The sequence below is a fragment of the Squalius cephalus genome (genome assembly GCF_949319135.1).
Source record: "Squalius cephalus genome assembly, chromosome: 9".
Classification (NCBI taxonomy): domain Eukaryota; kingdom Metazoa; phylum Chordata; class Actinopteri; order Cypriniformes; family Leuciscidae; genus Squalius; species Squalius cephalus.
In genome coordinates, this window is record NC_137130.1 from 12,453,475 (window position 1) to 12,474,246 (window position 20,772).

Genomic DNA, 20,772 nt, shown 5'->3' on the forward strand with positions numbered 1-20,772 from the left:
ACTATCTCTTTAACCTCGCCTTCTCTTTTTCATTAAAAATTACTAAAATGTTGCACAAACCAAAAACTTTTTTTTCTTCTCAGAAAACAAAAGTTTTCATGAATTAAGGTGTCACACCGAGGAAGCAGAAATTGGGGAACAGGAACGGGGGTAGGGCAGCCAAGAAAGAGCTGTGATAACAGAGAACAGACACATTTATTCCATCCTTAATGTGCGGGCTTTGAGTGACAGCAGCACAATGTGTTGATTACAGGCTCTCAATCACTGTAATTACCTCCTGCTCAGATGAGAATGAACGTGATGAAACCAATCCCTGCCGAGCATTCTCACACGTTGACCTTAAATGAATGAGCCTAACCAAACCACTCACTGATACATTGGGACATTACAAAACCACCACCAATTACATTATGCTTGCTAAAACCTGATAGTTTCATTTAATTTTGTGCGTGTATGTGTGATGGTGCCAAAAAAAAAGGATTGTGGAGATAGTAAAGTATATTCTGGGAAAAAGCTATAAATAAATGTATTCCAGTAGAGTTAAAGGTCTAAATAGTTTTGTGTAATTTTAAATATATTTTGTGTAAATTAAAATATGATACTTAATACTCCCTAAGGGTACGTTTACACGACAATGATATGCTTAAAACGGAAAAGTTTTCCCTTTGAGTTTTCCGCATACAGATGACACGATTATCAAAACGATCCCCATTCACACGGATCCGCGAAAACTACTAAAAACACTGTATTCTGCTGACAGGCCATTAGATGGCGATGAAACACTATAGACTGAACACGTAATACGCATGTGCATGACGTCATCATCTTCAGAGATTCGTGTTTTTGTTGTTTACAAGGAGACCGTTTTCAAAAACTTGCACTTTGAAACCCGCTTTCAAAAGTTTGCGTTTTCAGGCACCCAAAACTTTGTTTAAATGAACGGCCAAAACGCATAAAAGGAATGAGGAATATTTGTTACACCATGACTCTTTAAATTACTTCTAAATTAATGAAAAAAGTGCTTAAAAGGGTTAAATGAACCAGAGACACATTGTAACGGTGTGGTGTAGCCTACTCAGGAACAGGCTGAAGACTCAGAAGATGAAATCCAAGCAACGATTTATATTAGTAGTAACACTCAAGAATCAGGTAACAGCAAGCGGCAACCTCCCTGTCTCTCTCTTGAAACCAACACGGAAGTGAATTCAACGGCAATTCATCGACTGGCCGCTTGAGGCTGGGTGCAGAAGTGAGTCAAATCTGTATCTCCCCCATGTTAAAATACCCAACTTTACAGCAGAAAAAAACACGTTTACAGCCTGGTGCAAAAAGTGGCTTTGGTCTATATAGCTTATTTTTCCCTTCATGACAACTGTGAGGGGGGTGAATTTTTTTATAACTCATCCGTTTACATTATATTAAGCCTTAAAGTTCTGCATAATTAAGCGTGTCCACTTTTGAGTGACAGGTGTATTCCCGCTGCAGTGGTCATTAGTCATCATTAGCCGTTTGTCTGCTGTTTGTTAGCCGTCACGTTACCTCAGCTAATTGTCTGACTGTAAAAATAAATAAATTCGGGAGTGACGCGCTACCAAGATGGCGACGGTCGGCCACGCCCACTTTAGGCTTCAAAAACGGTCTTCAGGAACCTACGGGTGACGTCACGGACACTACGTCCATATTTTTTTACAGTCTATGGGTAACAGCAGAGCCCGTCTACGGAGAGCCTGCCCACTCTCTATTAAGCCCTGTTGTACCGAATTTTGGTTGTAGTACCACCAGAGTTCCACTGGGGGCGATCGCCATTAGTGCAAAATGAATGGGAGTCAATGGGGCTAGACGGCTAAATTTGTCTCTTTCACCCGATTGCCGTTGAGAAATCTCAGATCTGATTGTAGATTTTGCAAGTTCAACATGGGTTTTAGGTCGAAAGTTGAATGAACGAGTACTTATGTCCTTTTGATTTCTTACAGGTTGAGTTGTTGTTGCCCATAACACGCTAGTATTCTGCTAACAAACGCTGATTGGTCAGTGAAGGACTGATTACGACCAGAGATACCGCTTGATGGCATCGTGGCATCCGCAGCGGGACCAGAAACAAACAAAACAAAAACTCTTCTAGCACGTGTGTTTACCTGTGTCAGCTGTGTTGTCGATGCCTCGAGTGAAAAGAAAGTGCAGAGTGCGAACGCACCAGAGTGACGACTGAAGGATTGCCGTAAAGCAGTATCTCTGGTCGTACATGTGTATGACGTCATTGACACTTTAAAAATCTAACACCCAGCAATTTGTAATTTATTTGCATCTCCTTTCGATTACAACATTCAAATTACTAGACAAAAAATTATATCCTGAGAAAAGTGGATTTTTATTGGTATAGCGCCATAGACCTCCATTCATTCTGCACTCGTCCTGTGAGCGCCCTCATATGGAATCAGAGAGGAACTGCAACTAGTTCAGAAGCCGGAAGTGTACTGAGAGTGAAACTTCTCACCATATTAGACATTCTCTGGTAACAGGCAGAGAAACTAACAATGACGGTAACCAAGGAGACGGATGAGTAGCGGGAAGCTGAACAAAGAAACATGTGACAAATGAAAACACACTCAAAGTCCATGAACAAAACTAAACTGGGGTGCGTTTCCCGTACAACTAGTAACTCACTGCTTCACTACCATAGTACGATGCATCGTTGGAGAAATCAACTAGCTAGTTACGACTGTTTCACGAAACTATATTGTCGCAAAGTGGTCGTTCAACCACCTTGGTTTATGACGTCACGCACATGGTGGAGTAATAACTTATTTTAATGAAACTGTTTGAGATCGAATTAACGCTAGATTTTTTTATATAAATTACAGACATGGCATCTGCGGACTATTTCTCATTTTTCTCAGGTATTTTGCTTTATTTCCAGACTCAGTATTTGGTTCTTACCAGAGAATGTCTAATATGGCGAGAAGTTTCACTCTCACTACACTTCCGGCTTCTGAACTGGTTGCAGTTCCACTCTGATTCCATATGAGGGCGCTCACAGGACGAGTGTAGAATGAATGGAGGTCAATGGCGGTATACAGAATGCTAGCGTGTTATGGGCAACAACAACTCAACCTGTAAGAAATCAAAATGACATAAGTACTCGATCATTCAACTTTCAACCTAAAATCCATGTTGAACTTGCAAAATCTACAATCAAACCTGAGATTTCTCTACGGCAATCAGGTGAAAGAGACAAATTTAGCCGTCTAGCCTCATTGACTCCCATTCATTTTGCACTCATGGCGATCGCCCCCAGTGGAACTCTGGTGCGCTGATTTCACGCAGCCGCCATTTTGAAATCGAAAGTGAGGCTCCGGTGGGAAAAACCCCGGAAGTAAAGATAAACAACAATGCCTTTGGACTACCAACCTGAAGCTGCTGCCGCGCTTTACACTATTGGATGTTAAAGGTGCTCTAGGTAACTTTTTAACCTTAACTGAACAGCTTCGGAGTCAGTGGAATGGTTATATTACTTATTTCGGGTTGAATGGTGGTGGTTTCGCACCCCCCTGGTGCCCGAGAGCGGAAAAAACTCACTTGCAACTTTGGGACGCGGGTCGGTGTCAGGAAGTATCGCGTGATATCAGGTCTCGCGATGTAACGAATTGCTTGACGGCACTGCACACGTACACGCCAAGCGGCAACCTCCCCGTCTCTCTCTTGAAACCAACACGGAAGTGAGTTAAACTGCAATTCATTAACTGGCCGCTTGGCCTGGCTGCAGAAGTGAGTCAAATCTGTATCTCCCTCATGTTAAAATTACCAACTTTACAGCAGAAAAAAACATGTTTACAGCCTGGATCTCAATGTGGCTTTGGTCTATACAGCTAATTTTGCCCTTCATAACAACTGTGAGGGGGGTGAATTTTTTTATAACTCATCCGTTTAGTTGATTAATATTTAAATTTAAGGGTGTGGCCACTTGAGTGACAGGTGGATTCCCGCTGATGTCAATGCTAGCCGTTTGTCTGCTGTTACTAGCCGTCACTTCACCTCAGCAAATGTTAGCTGCTGAACTTGCCTTCTCTGCGGTGTTTGTGCTTTTTTTCGGGATTATTTCATACAATTTAATACTTGGGTACAAAGCCCACGTCTTTGGATTCAGTCGTTGTCGTCGAGTATCGTTTGAGAGAACAACCAGCGCTGTATTTCAGTTGTTTTCCTCTGTGAACATGCACTAATGGATGTCTGACAATTTCGTTGCTTTTTGGGGTTTTCAAATTTAAAACGTCAATAAAGGCTCGTTCGTTCTGCTCTCACGGAACAGATAGATTATAATATGCTTATGTACCGTCAGATGAAATCATGCAGGCGTCGGCGCTTTCTCCGTCCGTGCAATAAATGCACATCCATGAATGAGCGTGGATTTTCTAGCGCATTTACTTGCACTTCAAAGGCAATATATCTATGGTTTAACGGTTTAACACATTTGAGAGGCGGCCAAAATCAGAATTTAAAATGGACTGAATAAGATCTCTACGAACTTGAGCGATGCCGCGCTGACGGACCATGAAAGAGTGACTGACATGTATGCACATAAATCACTGTCACACACAAACACTCTCGAAGTAATACACAGTCTCACTTGTAGCCATGTATTTTAACTATTATAATATTTCGAAGGGCAAAAACAGGAACTTTTAATTGGCTTTACATCATCAGCTAACTCAATCACGTCGAGCTAGGTGATTTCAGATAGCCAGGCTCATATCTATGGCCAGGCTGGCTCCTCAGCTCCACTCACGCCCCGCCTGTTTGCCTATTTTCTGTTATCCGGGAGTGACGCAAGGCCAAGATGGCGACGGACGGCTCCGCCCACTTTAGGCTTCAAAAATGCTCTTCAGAAACCTACGGGTGACGTCACGAACACTACGTCCATATTTTTTTACAGTCTATGGTTCTTACACAGTAGAGCACGTTCACACATGCGCACTCAAAAAAAGTGCTTAACATCTCTTGACAATCTAAAAGACGTAAATGACATTTGTATGTATTCTAAATAAATAACACGGGTTGTAGCCTACTGAATGTCAGCTTGCTTATTTTGCTCAAGATAAGGATTTATTTAGTCCACATGTCATTTAAACTAGAAACTATGCTTACCCACGGGTTGAGAGTTGTGGTTCCAACCACACAAGTTTGCGATGCTGTTTGCGAATGTTCGTTGGAACGATGGTTTCGGGAAACACAGACTGGTTGAACTAAGCTGATAACGACAGAACTTGCGAACATATTGTCTAACGATGCTTTTGGGAGACGCACTCCTGAACGTGACACACATACATGTATTTTATTATTAAATAATATTAAAATAAAAAAATATTGACTGACAGACCTAAAACATTTAAATAAATATATATATACATATATATACATATAGTCATTAAACCACACTTCTACTAAAATAAAATGTTGCATAAACAAAAACAGATTTTTATGTTAAAAGAGGTTTTTCTCAACTATCCATTTACAGTTTGTAAATACATTTTAGATAGATACTATTTACATTGTTTGTTATATAAATTATGAACCATAGAAAAGGCTTAAATGAACCAGTCACACATACATTTGAACCCTTTTTATGTTAAGAGGGGTATTTATCAACTATCCATTTATAATTTGTAAATATATTGCAGACAGACAGACAGACAGACAGACAGACAGACAGACAGACAGACAGACAGACAGACAGACAGACAGATAGATAGATAGATAGATAGATAGATAGATAGATAGATAGATAGATAGATAGATAGATAGATAGATAGATAGATAGATAGATAGATAGATAGATAGATAGATAGATAGATCAGCTACCTGAATTTGAGCGTCCATCTGTTTGTGTCTCTGTGTATAGCCAGAGAGAGCATGATTTGATTCCCTTCTCCCCATTTCCTGTAGCCACACAGGTCTCTCTGCTTTAAATAGATTTCATTTCCGCTCATTCCTCCCCTAACATTATGACAGTCTGAAGCCGTGCTGTAATCTTCTCCAAAAAAATATTTCATTATCCTGTCTCCACCTCGCCGGCATACCTATACAGTAAGTATATTGAATGTAACATAACAGAATATTCTGAAATGTTGCATCTCCATCTATGATGAATAACCCATCACCTGGCGTTTCTTTGCTTCCTACATCTGCATTATGCAATATTTTTTGATTGTCTTGTCGGAGACATTTCCCTCCTGCAATATGAATAAAACCACAGTGTTGAGAATTGAGGCTTTGTTCGACTGACATGTGTTGTGTATGTGTGGTTTTTCAGGAAAGGAGTGCAGCTCCAGGAATCGGAGCGGTATGTAATGAGAGCTCGAGGTACAACGCTCACAGTTCGAAACATTCAGCAGGACGACGGGGGCTCCTACACCTGCAAGGCCTCTAACAAGGCGGGAGAAGTTGAGCATGAACTGTTTCTCAAGGTTTTTGGTGAGAACTCCTTTTTATTGAGTTATATATCTCTGCATCCGTTAAATAGGATGTTACCTGTCAAAATGTGGCTACATTCAGGCTGCAGGCAAATGTAACCCAAATCTGATTTTTTTTTTTTTTTTTGCTCACATGTGACTCAGATCTGTTTTTTGTCATGGCAGTGTGAACAGCACAAACCACAAGGAATCTGATCTTTTCAATTCTGATATGGGCCACTTCCGTTTGTGATATTAAATCCGATACAGGTCAGATGTTTTGCAATGCGACCTCAGTCTGAACAGTCATATTTGAATTCATGCGACTTTTATGTCACTCTAGACTAGAGCAACATTCGTCACAATTCTGCACTCATGGGAGTCATTCAAAAATGTTACATACCCGAAGTTATCAAGACAGGTAGTCAGTGGAAGGACAGTGATGTGTGAGAGCTCATAAGTATTACAGTGACAGCTCATACAAGCAAAACATGAGGGTTCGTATCATAAATGTTTAAAAACCCTGCTCTCTTTTTTCACACCCTCTTTATTTTTACACTGCCTGCGCATAAATTCGCTGGCTTCCGTGGCAGATCTCACTATAAATAAACGCGTAATCACTTACTTTAATGTTCTCCGTGTTTTCTTCCGTGTGACAGCGTGAATATGCTAACTAGCCCTTCCTTCACTCACAGATTAACTTGGACAACTTACTGAGGTAAACGCTGCACATTGGTATCGCTCTTTACTACGTCGGACACATAACGATAATTAATATGATTAGCCTTTTGCTGGATTGCATGTGTTGCTAATGTTACACAAACTATGTTCCCATTCACCATCTCAGTCTGCCCTCTAATTACAGAACGCTAAATCGAACCCATTTTTCATATTTACAAAAACATATACCGGGATAACCTGGCTTCTCTCACGACTCCCCTGCTAGTTCGCAGGAACGTTGAGGTGATTGGTTACAAGGTAGTTTGTGACGTCAGAAACACCAGCGATTTCAATCCACGTTTTTGAGATTGGTCTTTGGTTCGCCGCAGTTTTAAGGAGAAAATACTCAGAAAGCAATGGTGTTGACTTATGAATTTGCACATGGTTTGTCTTAAAGCACATTAAAAACACCACATAGACATATAAACAACATTAAAGACTTGATTTTCACCACAGGGAGACTTTAAAACAAAAATGTGAATAGCTGTACACAAATTAATAATTGAGTGTGTTGGTAGTGTGAAGGTAAGATAAGTGTGTTTGCTGTTCTGTCAAATTAGTGTTCAAATTTTGAAATGAGAGGAGTCAGTTGTTGCTACATAAACATAGTCATATAAATCATTTGAAAATGAAGCCACTGACTAGTGTTTAATGAGGAAATGGCCAGGCTTTGTCAGGATAATTACTGTGCAAGTGTTGATTTTAGGTCAAGGCCAGGCAACATTTTTCACATGAGGTACTTTTTTCCCCCATCACTGTGCCTCATCACCCAGAAGTTGTTGTGATGTCACGTGTGACCAGCATGCACAACAGCATGAATAAATCATACTAATTAGAGCCTCATTGTTTAGTGTTTTATTGCATAGTTTGCGCTGGTGTTTGTGTTTGTTGTTCTTTGAGTATTGTGTCATGTGTGATAATTGTAGTTGTGGGTCATTGAGTATGTTTGCATGTGCAACAAAACATCTTAGTATGAGAAATCAGCTCATTATAAAAACCAGTGATTACATTAAAAAAAAAAAAAAAAAAAAATCCAGGTTTTTCTGCAGTTAAAATGTATGCCTATTGAGAGCTGTGAAATTGAACATTTACATGCTGAGCGAACATGGGGTAATTGTTTCAGTAGTTTGGGGTTTGTAAGATTTTATGTTTTAAATATGTATTTTTTAAAGAAGTGTCTTATGCTCACCAAGGCTGCATTTATTTGATCATAATATTGTACATATTATGTCAAATATTACAATTTCTAAAAAAGTTTTCTATTTTAATATATTTTCCAATGGAATTTATTCCGGTGATGGCAAAGCTGAATTTTCAGCAGACATTACTCCAGTCTTCGATATCCAAATAATTCTAATATGATGATTTAGATGTTCCCTTTTTTTACTGTTATAGTATCAATGTTAAAAAAAATTGCGCTTTTTTGTGAAAACCATGATACATTATTTCTCAGTATTCTTCGATGAATAGAAAGTTCAAAAGAAAACTTTACAGTCACTTTTGATCAATTTAATGCATCCTTTTGAATGGTGATATCCATTAAAAATAATTTAAATATATATTATTAACAGAATTTACATTTAATAAATAAGTGTATATATACATTTATATAAACATTTTATATTAATATATCTTGCTCTTATCGCTGGCATGCCAGTAATTAATAATAATCCTAAGTGCAAAATCAAGTTTATTATTAAAGTAAAAACTTAAAAACTTTAGATCTTCCGAATGGATAGTGCAACTGAGTAAACCCTTATGTTTTGAGAACAAGGTTATTGACAGGTAAATCCCTGTGATTTCCAGTCTGGCCATACAACATGCTTTTCTTCCATAAACAGACAGCCTAAATTACATAAGAATGGGTGACACATCCTTCATGGCAAGGAATTTTGATTTTCATGAAGCTGGCACAATTTTCACAGATTATTCAGATAGCGCCTTGTCTGCTCATGTAAATGTATGGAGATTTATTCTGTAGTCATCAGAATCCTTTCCATGTGCAAGCAAAAGGTATTCTTCAAAGCAACTCATTTAAATGAGCCCCCGTTATTGGATGGGAGTTCTGTTTTGCAAAGCGAGGTGGGATCCTGAGTTGTAACTTTCCTTTATGACCCCTGACAGCTGACAGAGACGGAGCTGCTAGGGTTTCCACTCAGCTAGGCACGTATCTTTCGCGTTTCCTGCGTGCTCATAAAACTTGTTTTTGTTTTGAATGAATGGCATCCCAAGGTTTAAGAGCTGGATTATCTCATCACGCCTTAACTCAGCGCTGTTTTGTTTTTTTCCCGGCGGTGTTTTAGTAATCCTTCTTAAATAATGAATATTGTTCAAAGTGTGCAATGAAACTGACATTGTGTACAAATCATGGGCTGCATTTGCTATCTATTAACAAAGATGTCAACAACTACAACAAAAAAAAGTAAGTAGCAAACCAGTCTGTGTCATTAGATTTATCCTATTTTTTTAGATTTCAATGTGCACCACAAGATATATAGTGTCTTGTATGAGGCATGAGAAAAAATGTTTTCACCCAATACTGTTATTGTTATCATAGTTGAGTCTGTTTGAGTATGTGGTTTTGTCAGTGTGACCTAAAACCAACACGTCCGCCAATGGTGCTGGACTTTCCCCTGAGATACGTTGCCAGATTAGGGTAATAAAATCCACAATATTGGTACAATACAGGTTAATCCACAATATTGACAATCTATGTATTTTGAGTAAAAAAATTGCACAAATGTTAATATTCACACGTTAAACTGATATTATCATTATCACAAACAACTTTGCATTTTTAACTATAGATATTTTCTTGTAGGGTTTCACACAGTTGAAAAATGAAAAATCTAACCAAAGTCTTTAGGATTACTTGAAAATGATATGTTGTGTAATACATTTTATGTTTCATTTGGAATGGAGTTTTGCATATTACATGTTTTTTGCATCAAATACATCACAGAAATATTGATGATGACTTTGGCATTTTTATACCTTAATAGGGCAACGTATCCTGGGAAATACACCTCATAAATTCAAAATATAGGCTATCAAATATATTAAAAAATCGTTTGAATATGTTTCCAGATAATATAAAAAGTAACATGATCAGTTATTTTTTTGCTGATAATTTTCCACTTTTGCCTGTTTAAGGGTTAATTGTTAGCTGAATCAATCTCTATGGATCCCCCTTAAGGGAAAAAAAAAAAAAAAAAAAAAGAGATGAGAGGAAAACATTTTTGGCAATGCTTTTGCCTTCTCTCGCAAATGTTTTGCGTTCCCCCGAGAAACTTTGCGTCCACTCACAAAAGAACATAAAGTTTTGCGAGTGAACGCCAGGTTTCTCGGGGGAACGCACAACATTTGCGAGAGAATGCAAAAAGCATTGACTTATTATTTATAATTGACTTATTTTTTCCACCACCATGTCCCCTTAGGGGCTCCATAAATCTCTAATGTCAACATAGTAAGAGAAAGAGATTATGCTGACAAGATTGTTTTTGATAACACTTTACAATAAGGTTTCATTTGTTAACATTAGTTAACTACATTGGAATAACAATGAAAAACGCTTCTAATGCATGTATTAAACTTAGTTCATGTTAATTTACTAATGCATTGCTAAAATTAAGAGTTGCATCTGTTAATATTATTTAATGAACCTGAGCCGGCATGAAGTAACAACAAAGTTTTTTTTTTTTTTTGCAAACTAAACATTAACAAAGATTAATCAGTATGCAACAAATGTATTGCTCATTGTTCATGTCAGATAATACATTAACTAACATTCACTAATGGGACTTTATTGTAAAGTGTTGCCATTTTTTCTTACTGTTCTCTTTTATTTATCCGTTATTATCGTGCACCCTGCGGGAAAGCATTTTCTGATGTATATTTATCAGGTTAAATGCTGCGATGTTGTCACCTCTTTGCTTGAAGGCTGCCGCTGTTGTACATCAGTTACCCTACTAATGAGCAGCTACACAAGACAAGCCTCATCTTAGATTTATGATGAGAATCTAAAGTATTCCTATGCCACACAACCCCTGCAGTTTACTAATGTTTATTTACCAGTGGGAGCCTGTTAGATTCAGATACAACAGATGTGTTGTGCTTGTCAATGTGCTGTTTTTTTTTTCTTCTGAACTCTAGACATAGCAAAACGCTGACCTTTCTGCAATATTCTGTTGTTTTCTCTTCCATCTGGGTGCCCATGAAGGATTTTTGATAGTCAGACCAGAATGATGATGTTGACGCAAAGTTCAGTCTGATTTTTTACTGAATCGTTACCCAAGAGCAATATGTACTCTGAACAAGAAATCTTTATTGAGCAATAGATTATATTTGTTTACATGCGTCACGGCTATTGGATTACTATGCATATGGTATTTTTGTGCATGTAAAGGCAGTCAGTGATGTATATTATATGACTATTGTAAGCTAAGCTTCCTTGTGTCTCTAAATATCCCCACTCTTTATATATGTTACTCTTTTGTCTTTGTCACATTGTCCTTTTGACCCTCTCTTGCAGTCCAGCCCCACATTACTAAGCTGAGGAATGTGACCGCTGTTGAAGGCAGTGCTGCTATGATCTCCTGCAAGGCTGAGGGTGAACCTCTGCCTGAAATCTCCTGGAGGAGAGCAAGTGATGGACATAGCTTTTCAGATGGAGATAAGGTACAATATGATTCTTAAAGATAAGATGTTTTCATGTTTTTGAAAGAAGTCTCTTCACTAAGGCTACATTTATTTGAAAATGTTGTTAGATATTATTAACAATTTAAAATAACTGTTTCCTATTTTAATATGTTTTAAAAATCTAATTTGTTCCTGTGATGGCAAAGCTGAATTTTCAGCATTACTCCAGTCTTCAGTGTCACATGACCATTTAGAAATCATTCTAATATGTTGATTTAGTAATGCTGTTTACATGCTCTTTTCATAAAGAGCTGTAAAAAAAAAATAGTAAACTGCTGTTTACAAATCTTTTGTAATATTTATGTTTGTCACTTTTGATAATTAAAAAAAAATCGTACTGACATTTAGTCATTAGATTGGGACAACAAGCATTTTGCTCTCAAGTACATTTCTTATAGAAAACATAATAATGAACTATTTAAAACTATAGAATTTTAAACTTTGCATAGAATTCATACTTCTTGTTCTTGTTAGACTTAATCTAAATTATTAATTGTTGCAATAATGGCAGATTTTAAGTCATAGCAACTTAGCATTTTAAGTTCAGTGAATACTTTTTTTAATAATTAATTAGAAGAATCCAACAACAACAAAAAAAAGCCCTGCAAAATGTTGCGATTTTTTGAGTGCTGTGAACATCTACTGTAATATAACCAAACTATTTACAAGAACACGTGTATGTGTACTATATTTGCAGGTTTTCAACCACCATTTCCTCTATGATACTAAACAGTAGCATTTTGCCAGCACATTAACTGCCAGATATGTGAGACATTCAGTCTTTGCTCACGCCCACTGTAATAGTCATGGGCATTAGAGGATATAATAGACTGGCACGGAGAGACACCGCCCTGAGGCACGCTCAGTCTGTGTACCGGTTGAAGGCTGAAGAAGGCTTTCTGTGCTCCAATAATGCTCTGCAGTTCCTACCGGCACGCTCCGTGTCTGCGTTGAATACGAATGCGCCCTGCAGAATGGCAAATGCGATTGCAGTGGCCAGCCGGGAAAGATGATGGGAACAGAAACTGTCAAAGATCATTAGAATTCTGTGAAAGGTGGGTTGTTGGTGTCAACAATAGAGGCAAACGGAGCCTGACTCCAGGGAGGAACTGTGAAAAGACTCCCCATCACAGTTAATCTAGCGAGAGCTGCTCAGGTAGCGATTAGAATAGCCTGCGTGGCTGGGAAATGAAAGAGGATTCATACAAAGAGGTGTAGGAGAGCAGCGATGCTTGCCGCCACTCAATATGAACAAAATGAGTTTGATTTAAGCTGTTCTTTTAGAGGTGGAGGGATGTTGAGGTTAGGTAGGGGAGTTAGTCTGGTACAATTACACAGGGGCCGGGACAGAACCTGTGCTCTGAATTCAGAAGTTGCAAACAATTGATCTGGGAGCCTCTTCCCTCCCCTCCGTTTTACTCTCAATTGTTAAAGTAAGCGTTCAAAATGGACACCAATTCACTGCTAGGAACGAGTTGAATGGTGAAACTATGTGGTGAGAGATTTGACATTTGGCGCTTTAGCACAGCCCATGGGGGCCAATTAACAGCTTAGAATGATATAATGATGTCTCACTTATTCAGAGGTATCTGAATGCGGAAAAACCAAATGAAACACTGTGTACATTTAAAAAAAATACAGCTAAATCCAGTTTAACATGGTTTTATATGGCTTCTTGCTGGTCCAAGGTAATTTATGGTCTGGTCCAAGATGGTCTGAGCTGGTTTACATTAGTTAGCTCCATGTCTGCATTGAATATGAATGTGTCCTGCAGAATGGCAAATGCGATTGCAGTGACCTGCCAGGAAAGATGATGGGAACAGAAACGGTCAAAGATCATTAGAAATCTGTGAAGGTAGGGTTGGGGAGTTATTGTGTAGGGGACATATATATACTGTATGTGTATATATATATATATATATATATATATATATATATATATATATATATATATATATACATACATTATATATACTGTGTGTGCGTGTGCGTGTGCGTGTGTGTGTGTGTGTGTGTGTGTGTGTGTGTGTGTGTGTGTGTGTGTGTGTGTGTGTGTGTGTGTGTGTCACCATACACCATATGTCTTGGTGGTGCTTAAGGCAAATTCATCCTTAATCAGCTGTTGTCACTGGTTCCATGTTCCAAAAAAAGAAAAGAAATGGTCAACTTAAAAAAGACTTACTTTCTTATGTGGAGCACAAAAGGTACATTTCTTAAGAACACCCTTCACACTTATATAATAAAAGTGAATGGGGAGAGAGTTTGTCAAATGACAATAAAAGCACCGTAAAGTAGTCCAAATGACTTGTACACCATACTTAAAGACTTCCGAAGCCATTTGATAGATTAGTGTGACGAATAATCTTGACATCCAGCCTATTTCTCCATTGTGTGTTCATGATGTATAATGGTGAGTTTATGAGAAATGTAGTGTCCAGTTCATAAATGAATCATTCTTTTTTAATCAGATCCTTTCAATGAATTCGTTGTTCACAAAAATCTGAATGATTTGGTCATTCAGTCCTTGAGTTCAACCCACTGCCTCATTGATCTGGTGTCAGTGAACACTGATAAAAAACTATTGTATAGCTTCAAAAGACTTGAAATACAGTGCACAAACCATGTGGGCCGCTTTTATGATGCTTTTATGATGCTTTTCCATCTTTTTTTGAAACTTGAAAGCCTTTCATTGTAATTGCATAGAAAGTCAGTCTTCAGAATTGCTTTGTGTTCCACTGAAGAAAGAAAGCCAGACGGTGTTGGAAGAACGACATGAGGGGTATTGAACGATGACAAATTTTTAAGTTTTGGGTGAATTATCCCTTTAAGCTGGTGTGACCTGTTTCTTTCAGCAGAGAGCGTCTGGGAAATGGACCTGCTTGCTATGATGCATGTGTCAGCATGAGTATGGAGATTAGTGACTGACTGAGGGCAATTTTGGTCAGCTCGGATGATGAGCGGGGTGTTGAGACAGGAAGACAGGCCTCAAAACTGTCATCATGCACTGCCTCTTGTTAACCACACTACTGCTCACTCTCACTAATCAAAACCGACACCGCCACACATCCCACTGCTGCTTATTATGCAGTGAACGCTTCAGAGGGCAGTGGGAAAAACTGAAGAGGTGATTTACATCAGAGCTGTGTTGTGGTCTGAGAAACAGAGGTCTGTTTAATGTCTGCTCAACTTGTTTGCTTTTAAGATGGTTAAACTGTCTGAGATCCATGTTTGGAAGGGTCTGCCATCCTTCATGTCCTCTCACGGATTTAAATTTATTTTGCCAGTGGTTCAAAAAAGCCTTGTGGATGTGTTGTATTTGAATCTGTAGTAAAGTTCGAAATTCGAAAAGGATTCGGTTTTCTAAAGTCGTCAAAGTGAAATGTAACGCGTTTAGTGAGCGTTTTGGAAAGTTTTACATATCAGCAACATGCATCATACAGATTGTGTCTCGACACAAAGGGGCATTTCTATTCATTATGACCGCCGCTAGCGTAGCTAGCGAAAGCGGTCATATAGGGATTGTCAAAGTTTTTTTTTTTTTTTTTTCCCGTCACCTTACTGAATTTTTCGTCAACGATACCAGGGACACCGAAGCACCGGGGAACATGAAATTTGGTGGGCATGTAGCCCCACTAGACTTCTAAGGAAAAATTTCGTTTGGTCCCCGGGGGCCACTCCCCCCCCCCCCCGCGCTGGGCCCCCCCAAACCCCAAAAAATGCAGTTTTTCCTAAATAACTACCTGAACCGTGGCACCGAGGATGAAGAAATTTTTATGGTATGTTGGTCTACTAGACTTTTACGGAAAAATTTCGTTTGGTCCCCGGGGGCCACTCCCCCCCCCCCGCGCTGGGGCCCCCGTAAATTTTTCGTCAACGATACCAGGGACACCGAAACACCGGGGAACATGAAATTTGGTGGGCATGTAGCCCCACTAGACTTCTACGGAAAAATTTCGTTTGGTCCCTGGGGGCCACTCCCCCCCCCCGCGCTGGGCCCCCCCAAACCCAAAAAAATGCAGTTTTTCCTAAATAACTACCTGAACCGTGGCACCGAGGATGAAGAAATTTTTATGGTATGTTGCTCTTAAGGGCCCACATCAACCTAGCCCATAATCACTCATTTGTGATTTGCGCCCCTCCCATAAAAAATGAAAATGCAATATTATTCTGCTTTAATCGCCCCTATCTTCAGTGGAGATGTTCAGAACTGCACCATATTTCATGTGTATGATTAACTTGACATCCTCTGGGGGTATCCTCTGCTAAGTTTCGTAGAATTTCATCCATGGGGGGGTATAAAATAAATTAATTTATGTGCACATTTAGTGACTGTACACTCATCGGCCTGTAGATGGTGCTGTTGAGCGAAGGGTTGCTGGTTTAGGATGATACTGTCACACACACACTTGCAGGAATACAAACAAACGCAAGCATGCACACACACTGACATCCACACGCACAGACACACACCCATACACACACATACAAATCCACATGCACAGACACACACACACAAACACACACGCGCACACATGTACACACACATACATACACGCACAGACACACACACACACACACACAGACACACACACACACATACACAAACACACACACATACACACACACACACACACACACACACACACACACACAGAGACAGACATGCACATACTACTACTTTTTTTAGGTATATACATAAACACGCAATACAGCCAAATTACTCCACGTCATTTATTTTTGTGGAAAGCCAGTGCAGGCCTGAGCGGCGGTCATATTTTGTACCGCGATGCGGTACATCTAGTTTTAATAGAAGTTGGCATTATCATGTTGCTTAGCTAACAACGCACTGCTCTAAGCATAAAATACTATCATAATAAATGTTTCTTTCTTTTCAGGATTGATTAAAGAATAGAAAGAAAAGCATTTATTTCAAATATAATTTTTTTTTTGAACATTTACTGTCACTTTTGATCAAATGAATGTGTCCTTGCTGAATAAAAAAAAAAAACGTATTTTCTTGGCCGATTCCGATTTTTTTTAAAGTGTGACCTTCCGATAACGATTTTTACCTATTCCGATTTTCTTTCAAAGAACTATAATTGACAGCATATAGAGACGAGTGAGTGAAAAGAGGCCGGTGTGTGTCACTTCGCCGCCTGAGAGAAGAGAGCGAGAACTCGCACTGACGTTATTGTCTGTGCCGCTGGCAACAAAACTGACCGGCTCTGTTCAACGATCAACGGTCCGGGCCGATCATGCGGAAAAAAGGCTAATACCGGTCCCTGGCTGGTCGATCAGTGCATCTCTAAATCTTGGATTGGTTTTCTTCACACTTAGCTCGGGGTTGTATTTTCTGCTAATTTCATGCTGCTTTAGAAATTGTCTACAAGAAGGGGATTTTGAAGGCGGCATAATTACACTTCCTGGAGCAGCCTCTTTTTTTTTTTTTTTTGGTAGCATGCTTATCATGCCTTAAAAGCCTGCCAGCTCGCTTTGGCATAGGGCCTGTATGCATAATATCACCTACATTTATGCTAATTAACTATATTACAACTTCTATTTGTTGAACATTGGTGCCTTGTATCATAACACTATTGTCGATATTTCTAAAAGATACAATAGCTTTATGTTCTTTATTTAGAGGGAGTAATGGGATCAGGACATGACACAGTCCTAACTTGAATTCGTGTTCACAAGTCGGACAAGAGTGTGTGGGAAGTTAGAAATAGTTATGTACATATTTAACATGATAAATGTCTGTCTGATCATGTAAGGGAAAAGCAGATGATACGCTTGAGTTATGTTAAAAGCTGCACCAATCTTTTCACCCTTACCTCTCATAAATCCCCTAAAACTCCCTGGTTGCTTTGGATATGTACTTGTGAGTGAGTCATGTCTTAATTTGTTAAATCCCCACTTCTTGCTATTACATGATTTTATACTTAATCCTACAACCTTGACTATCTGATAATCGCGTTTATCTACTTTTCAAATAACTGAAGAATGTGATGTTGTTTCAGAGTACAGACGGGCGTGTGGAGGCGCGAGGCCGTTATGGCGAATCCATGCTGACTATTGTTGGAGTCAGGCTATCTGACTGGGGACGCTTTGACTGTGAGGCTCTCAGCAGAATCGGTGGACATCAGAAGAGCATGTTCCTGGATATTGAGTGTGAGTGGTCTAAATGAGAAAAATTTATGAGCTGGAATTTGAATTGAATTGGTCACAGCTTTCAGTAAACTGAATTGGTATTTGAATTGGAGTAGCAGGAAGAGGATTGAAATAAATAATTGCATCATTAAATTAAACTAATTATGCCTATTCTCTATTTTTAATTTATTAATAATAATAATAATAATAATAATAATAATTGTATGTATTTATTCTGGAAATACCCATTATGTTGTGTGTATGATAACATTTGTACTGAAAAATGAAATATAGTATAACGAAAAAGCTTAATTTACATCAACATTTCATTTCACTTCCTAAAATTCAAATTACAATTCTGTATTATGTATCCTTCTGTATCCTTAGAACCAGTGGCAGCAGCAGGGTAGATATGTATCTCATTATGGGGTGCACTGGAATGGACCATCTAGCAGGGTTGCTAATATACTCATTCATTCAGTCTCAATCTGTCACCGATGTGACACTGTGGGCTGCATCAATCTCTTTAATGGAAAAAATGGGTGTGATTGTGTGTGTGCTGTTCCTCTGTGCCTGTCTATGTGTGTGTCTGCTGGTGTATGTGGGTGTAAGACTGAGAAATCACATATAAGGCAGCATTTCCCAATATCCCGATACTCTCTATCTCACACCCTCTGCCTCATTGCGTCTGTCTTTCATACTGCCAAATGAAATCTTCCACCACCCACTGCATTGTGGGAGAAGATGGGGTTTGAGTGTAGGTGGGTTGTTTTGAAAAATTAAAGGCAACCTGCAAGAAGTGGCCATGCTTTAGATTCAGTATGATTAGGAGCCCATTTTACCCAGGTGAAAAAGAACTCCATGATAAAGTGTTCGGTTTACTCAAATGTGGAAGCTCCTACCTGCTTGGTACATGCTCGGATTTAATTTAGACCTCGGGCAGCTAATCTTGAATGAGTTTTTGATGGATGACTGTTAGAAGAGCTTGGCGTGCCATTACTGAGTACTCTTTTGCCGTTCTTTCACAGATGCACCAAAGTTCCAGACCAACCACACTATATTTTTCTCGTGGGAAGGGAACCCGGTCAACATCAGCTGTGATGTTATGTCTAACCCTCCGGCCACAATGCTGTGGAGACGGGAAAAGTTGACCATCCCCAGTGAGGGTGCTGGAAATATGCGAGTGCACAGTGTCCCCGGCAAATCGCTCCTAGAGGTAACCCACCCACTGCTGTCGGTTATTTTCACTCCTATTGGATCTTTGTGTTTGCTAAGATAGGAAGACCATAGGAGTTAAACATGAATTAATATTTAACATTTTAATTAATATTTATTACAATTTAATTCCTAAAATTTTAAATTAAAATGTTAGTATTTTTTTTTGTAAGTTGCATTTACTTAACTTATTTTTTGCTTTTAATGCTGCCATCAGGTTTGTTTAGAAAGTTAAAAATTAATAATCAGAAATACTGAGAAAAGATACAATTAAATAATATACAATTTTATCAAAAAAAAATATGAATAAAAATATCTGTTGTGCTACAAAACCATTTTTATACAGTGTATTATTTGCTACTTTATAATATTAATACAGTCTAATTGAAGTTTTTTGCATGATAAACAATTTTGGTGCTGTGTTGGATTGCCTCTAGATCAGTGTTGCCAGATTGGAAATGTCCAAGTACCGTACCAGAAGCTCAAAATTATCGTATTTGGAAGAAAATGAGTGTACACGAGTCAAACGTACAGAATGCAGCTATTTATCTAGACCAACAACTTTTTGATATGGCCTGCAAATGACTTTTTTGCTAAACTATCAACCTCAGCTTGGAAACAACTGACTTAAGCGCAGGAAGGTTAACTTGTGCTCGTGAGAGTTATTCTCCACGGTGATTGGCCGAGAAGACGTAACGTGAGATGAGATGGAAGACATGTGAAAGTTCATTAACATCATTTAAAGTGTCACAAAATTCTGAAATGATCGTACTTCATGGGATTTTTGTCATTATTGATTGTACAGAGGTCAAAATGATCGTATGTAGATTATAATGTAAAACCTGGAAAGTCTTTTGCTAAAACATTCAGGGCTACAGGTGTAGCAAGCTAGAACATTATTGTCTGCAGTGAATTTTATTTGTAGTGATACAAGCAGATTTGTCTTTCTTTTGTGACCTCATCTGAACTAGACAACTCATCTGAATTCACTGGAAACAGATGTGTCCTCAGCAGTTATGTTTACTGAGCAATATTAGTGTCAAATGAACACAAGAATAACAAAACAACATCTTGTCATTAGAAGTTTACAATGACAAGCATGTGAAACAAGAGAAATGTATGATCTCACTAAGGCATTGTCCTCAGGTTACCCCGATGTCAGACCGAGATTTTGGCCGTTACAACTGCACAGCCAGGAACAACATCGGGATGCGCTTCCAGGAGTTCATCCTAGCTCAGGCAGGTGAGTGTGGTTCAAATAATCCACCTGATTACTGTGTCTGTCAGTATATTAGCTGCATGACAATAGTAATCAAATTTGTTATTTTCAATGTTGAAATACTTTATTTTAATCCCAGTTTAACGTGCAGAGACAACAACATAATTGTCACTCATATATAGGATTAAATTTCAGAGGACCGTAACCACCATGAATTATGAATGTTGTGACGAGAGAAACTAGTTACGATTTCTAGTGTGCTGTAGTTACTGTAACTTCAAGTGGAATTGAAAATGATAATTATTGTTTCCAAACAGCTTACCT

The 20,772-nt window shown here is 38.7% G+C and overlaps 1 protein-coding gene across 3 annotated transcripts in view; it reads left to right on the forward strand.

The window, feature by feature from the left end:
* Window positions 1–20,772, forward strand: part of LOC307164408 (neural cell adhesion molecule 2) — a 209,434-nt gene that overhangs the window by 162,729 nt on the left and 25,933 nt on the right. For all 3 annotated transcript variants that reach the window (XM_079881230.1, XM_079881231.1, XM_079881232.1), the window contains exons 7-11: window positions 6,308–6,468; window positions 11,698–11,843; window positions 17,885–18,035; window positions 19,043–19,230; window positions 20,376–20,472. In XM_079881230.1, the coding sequence (XP_079737356.1) occupies window positions 6,308–6,468; window positions 11,698–11,843; window positions 17,885–18,035; window positions 19,043–19,230; window positions 20,376–20,472 (743 nt within the window). The remainder of the gene's footprint in view (window positions 1–6,307; window positions 6,469–11,697; window positions 11,844–17,884; window positions 18,036–19,042; window positions 19,231–20,375; window positions 20,473–20,772) is intronic.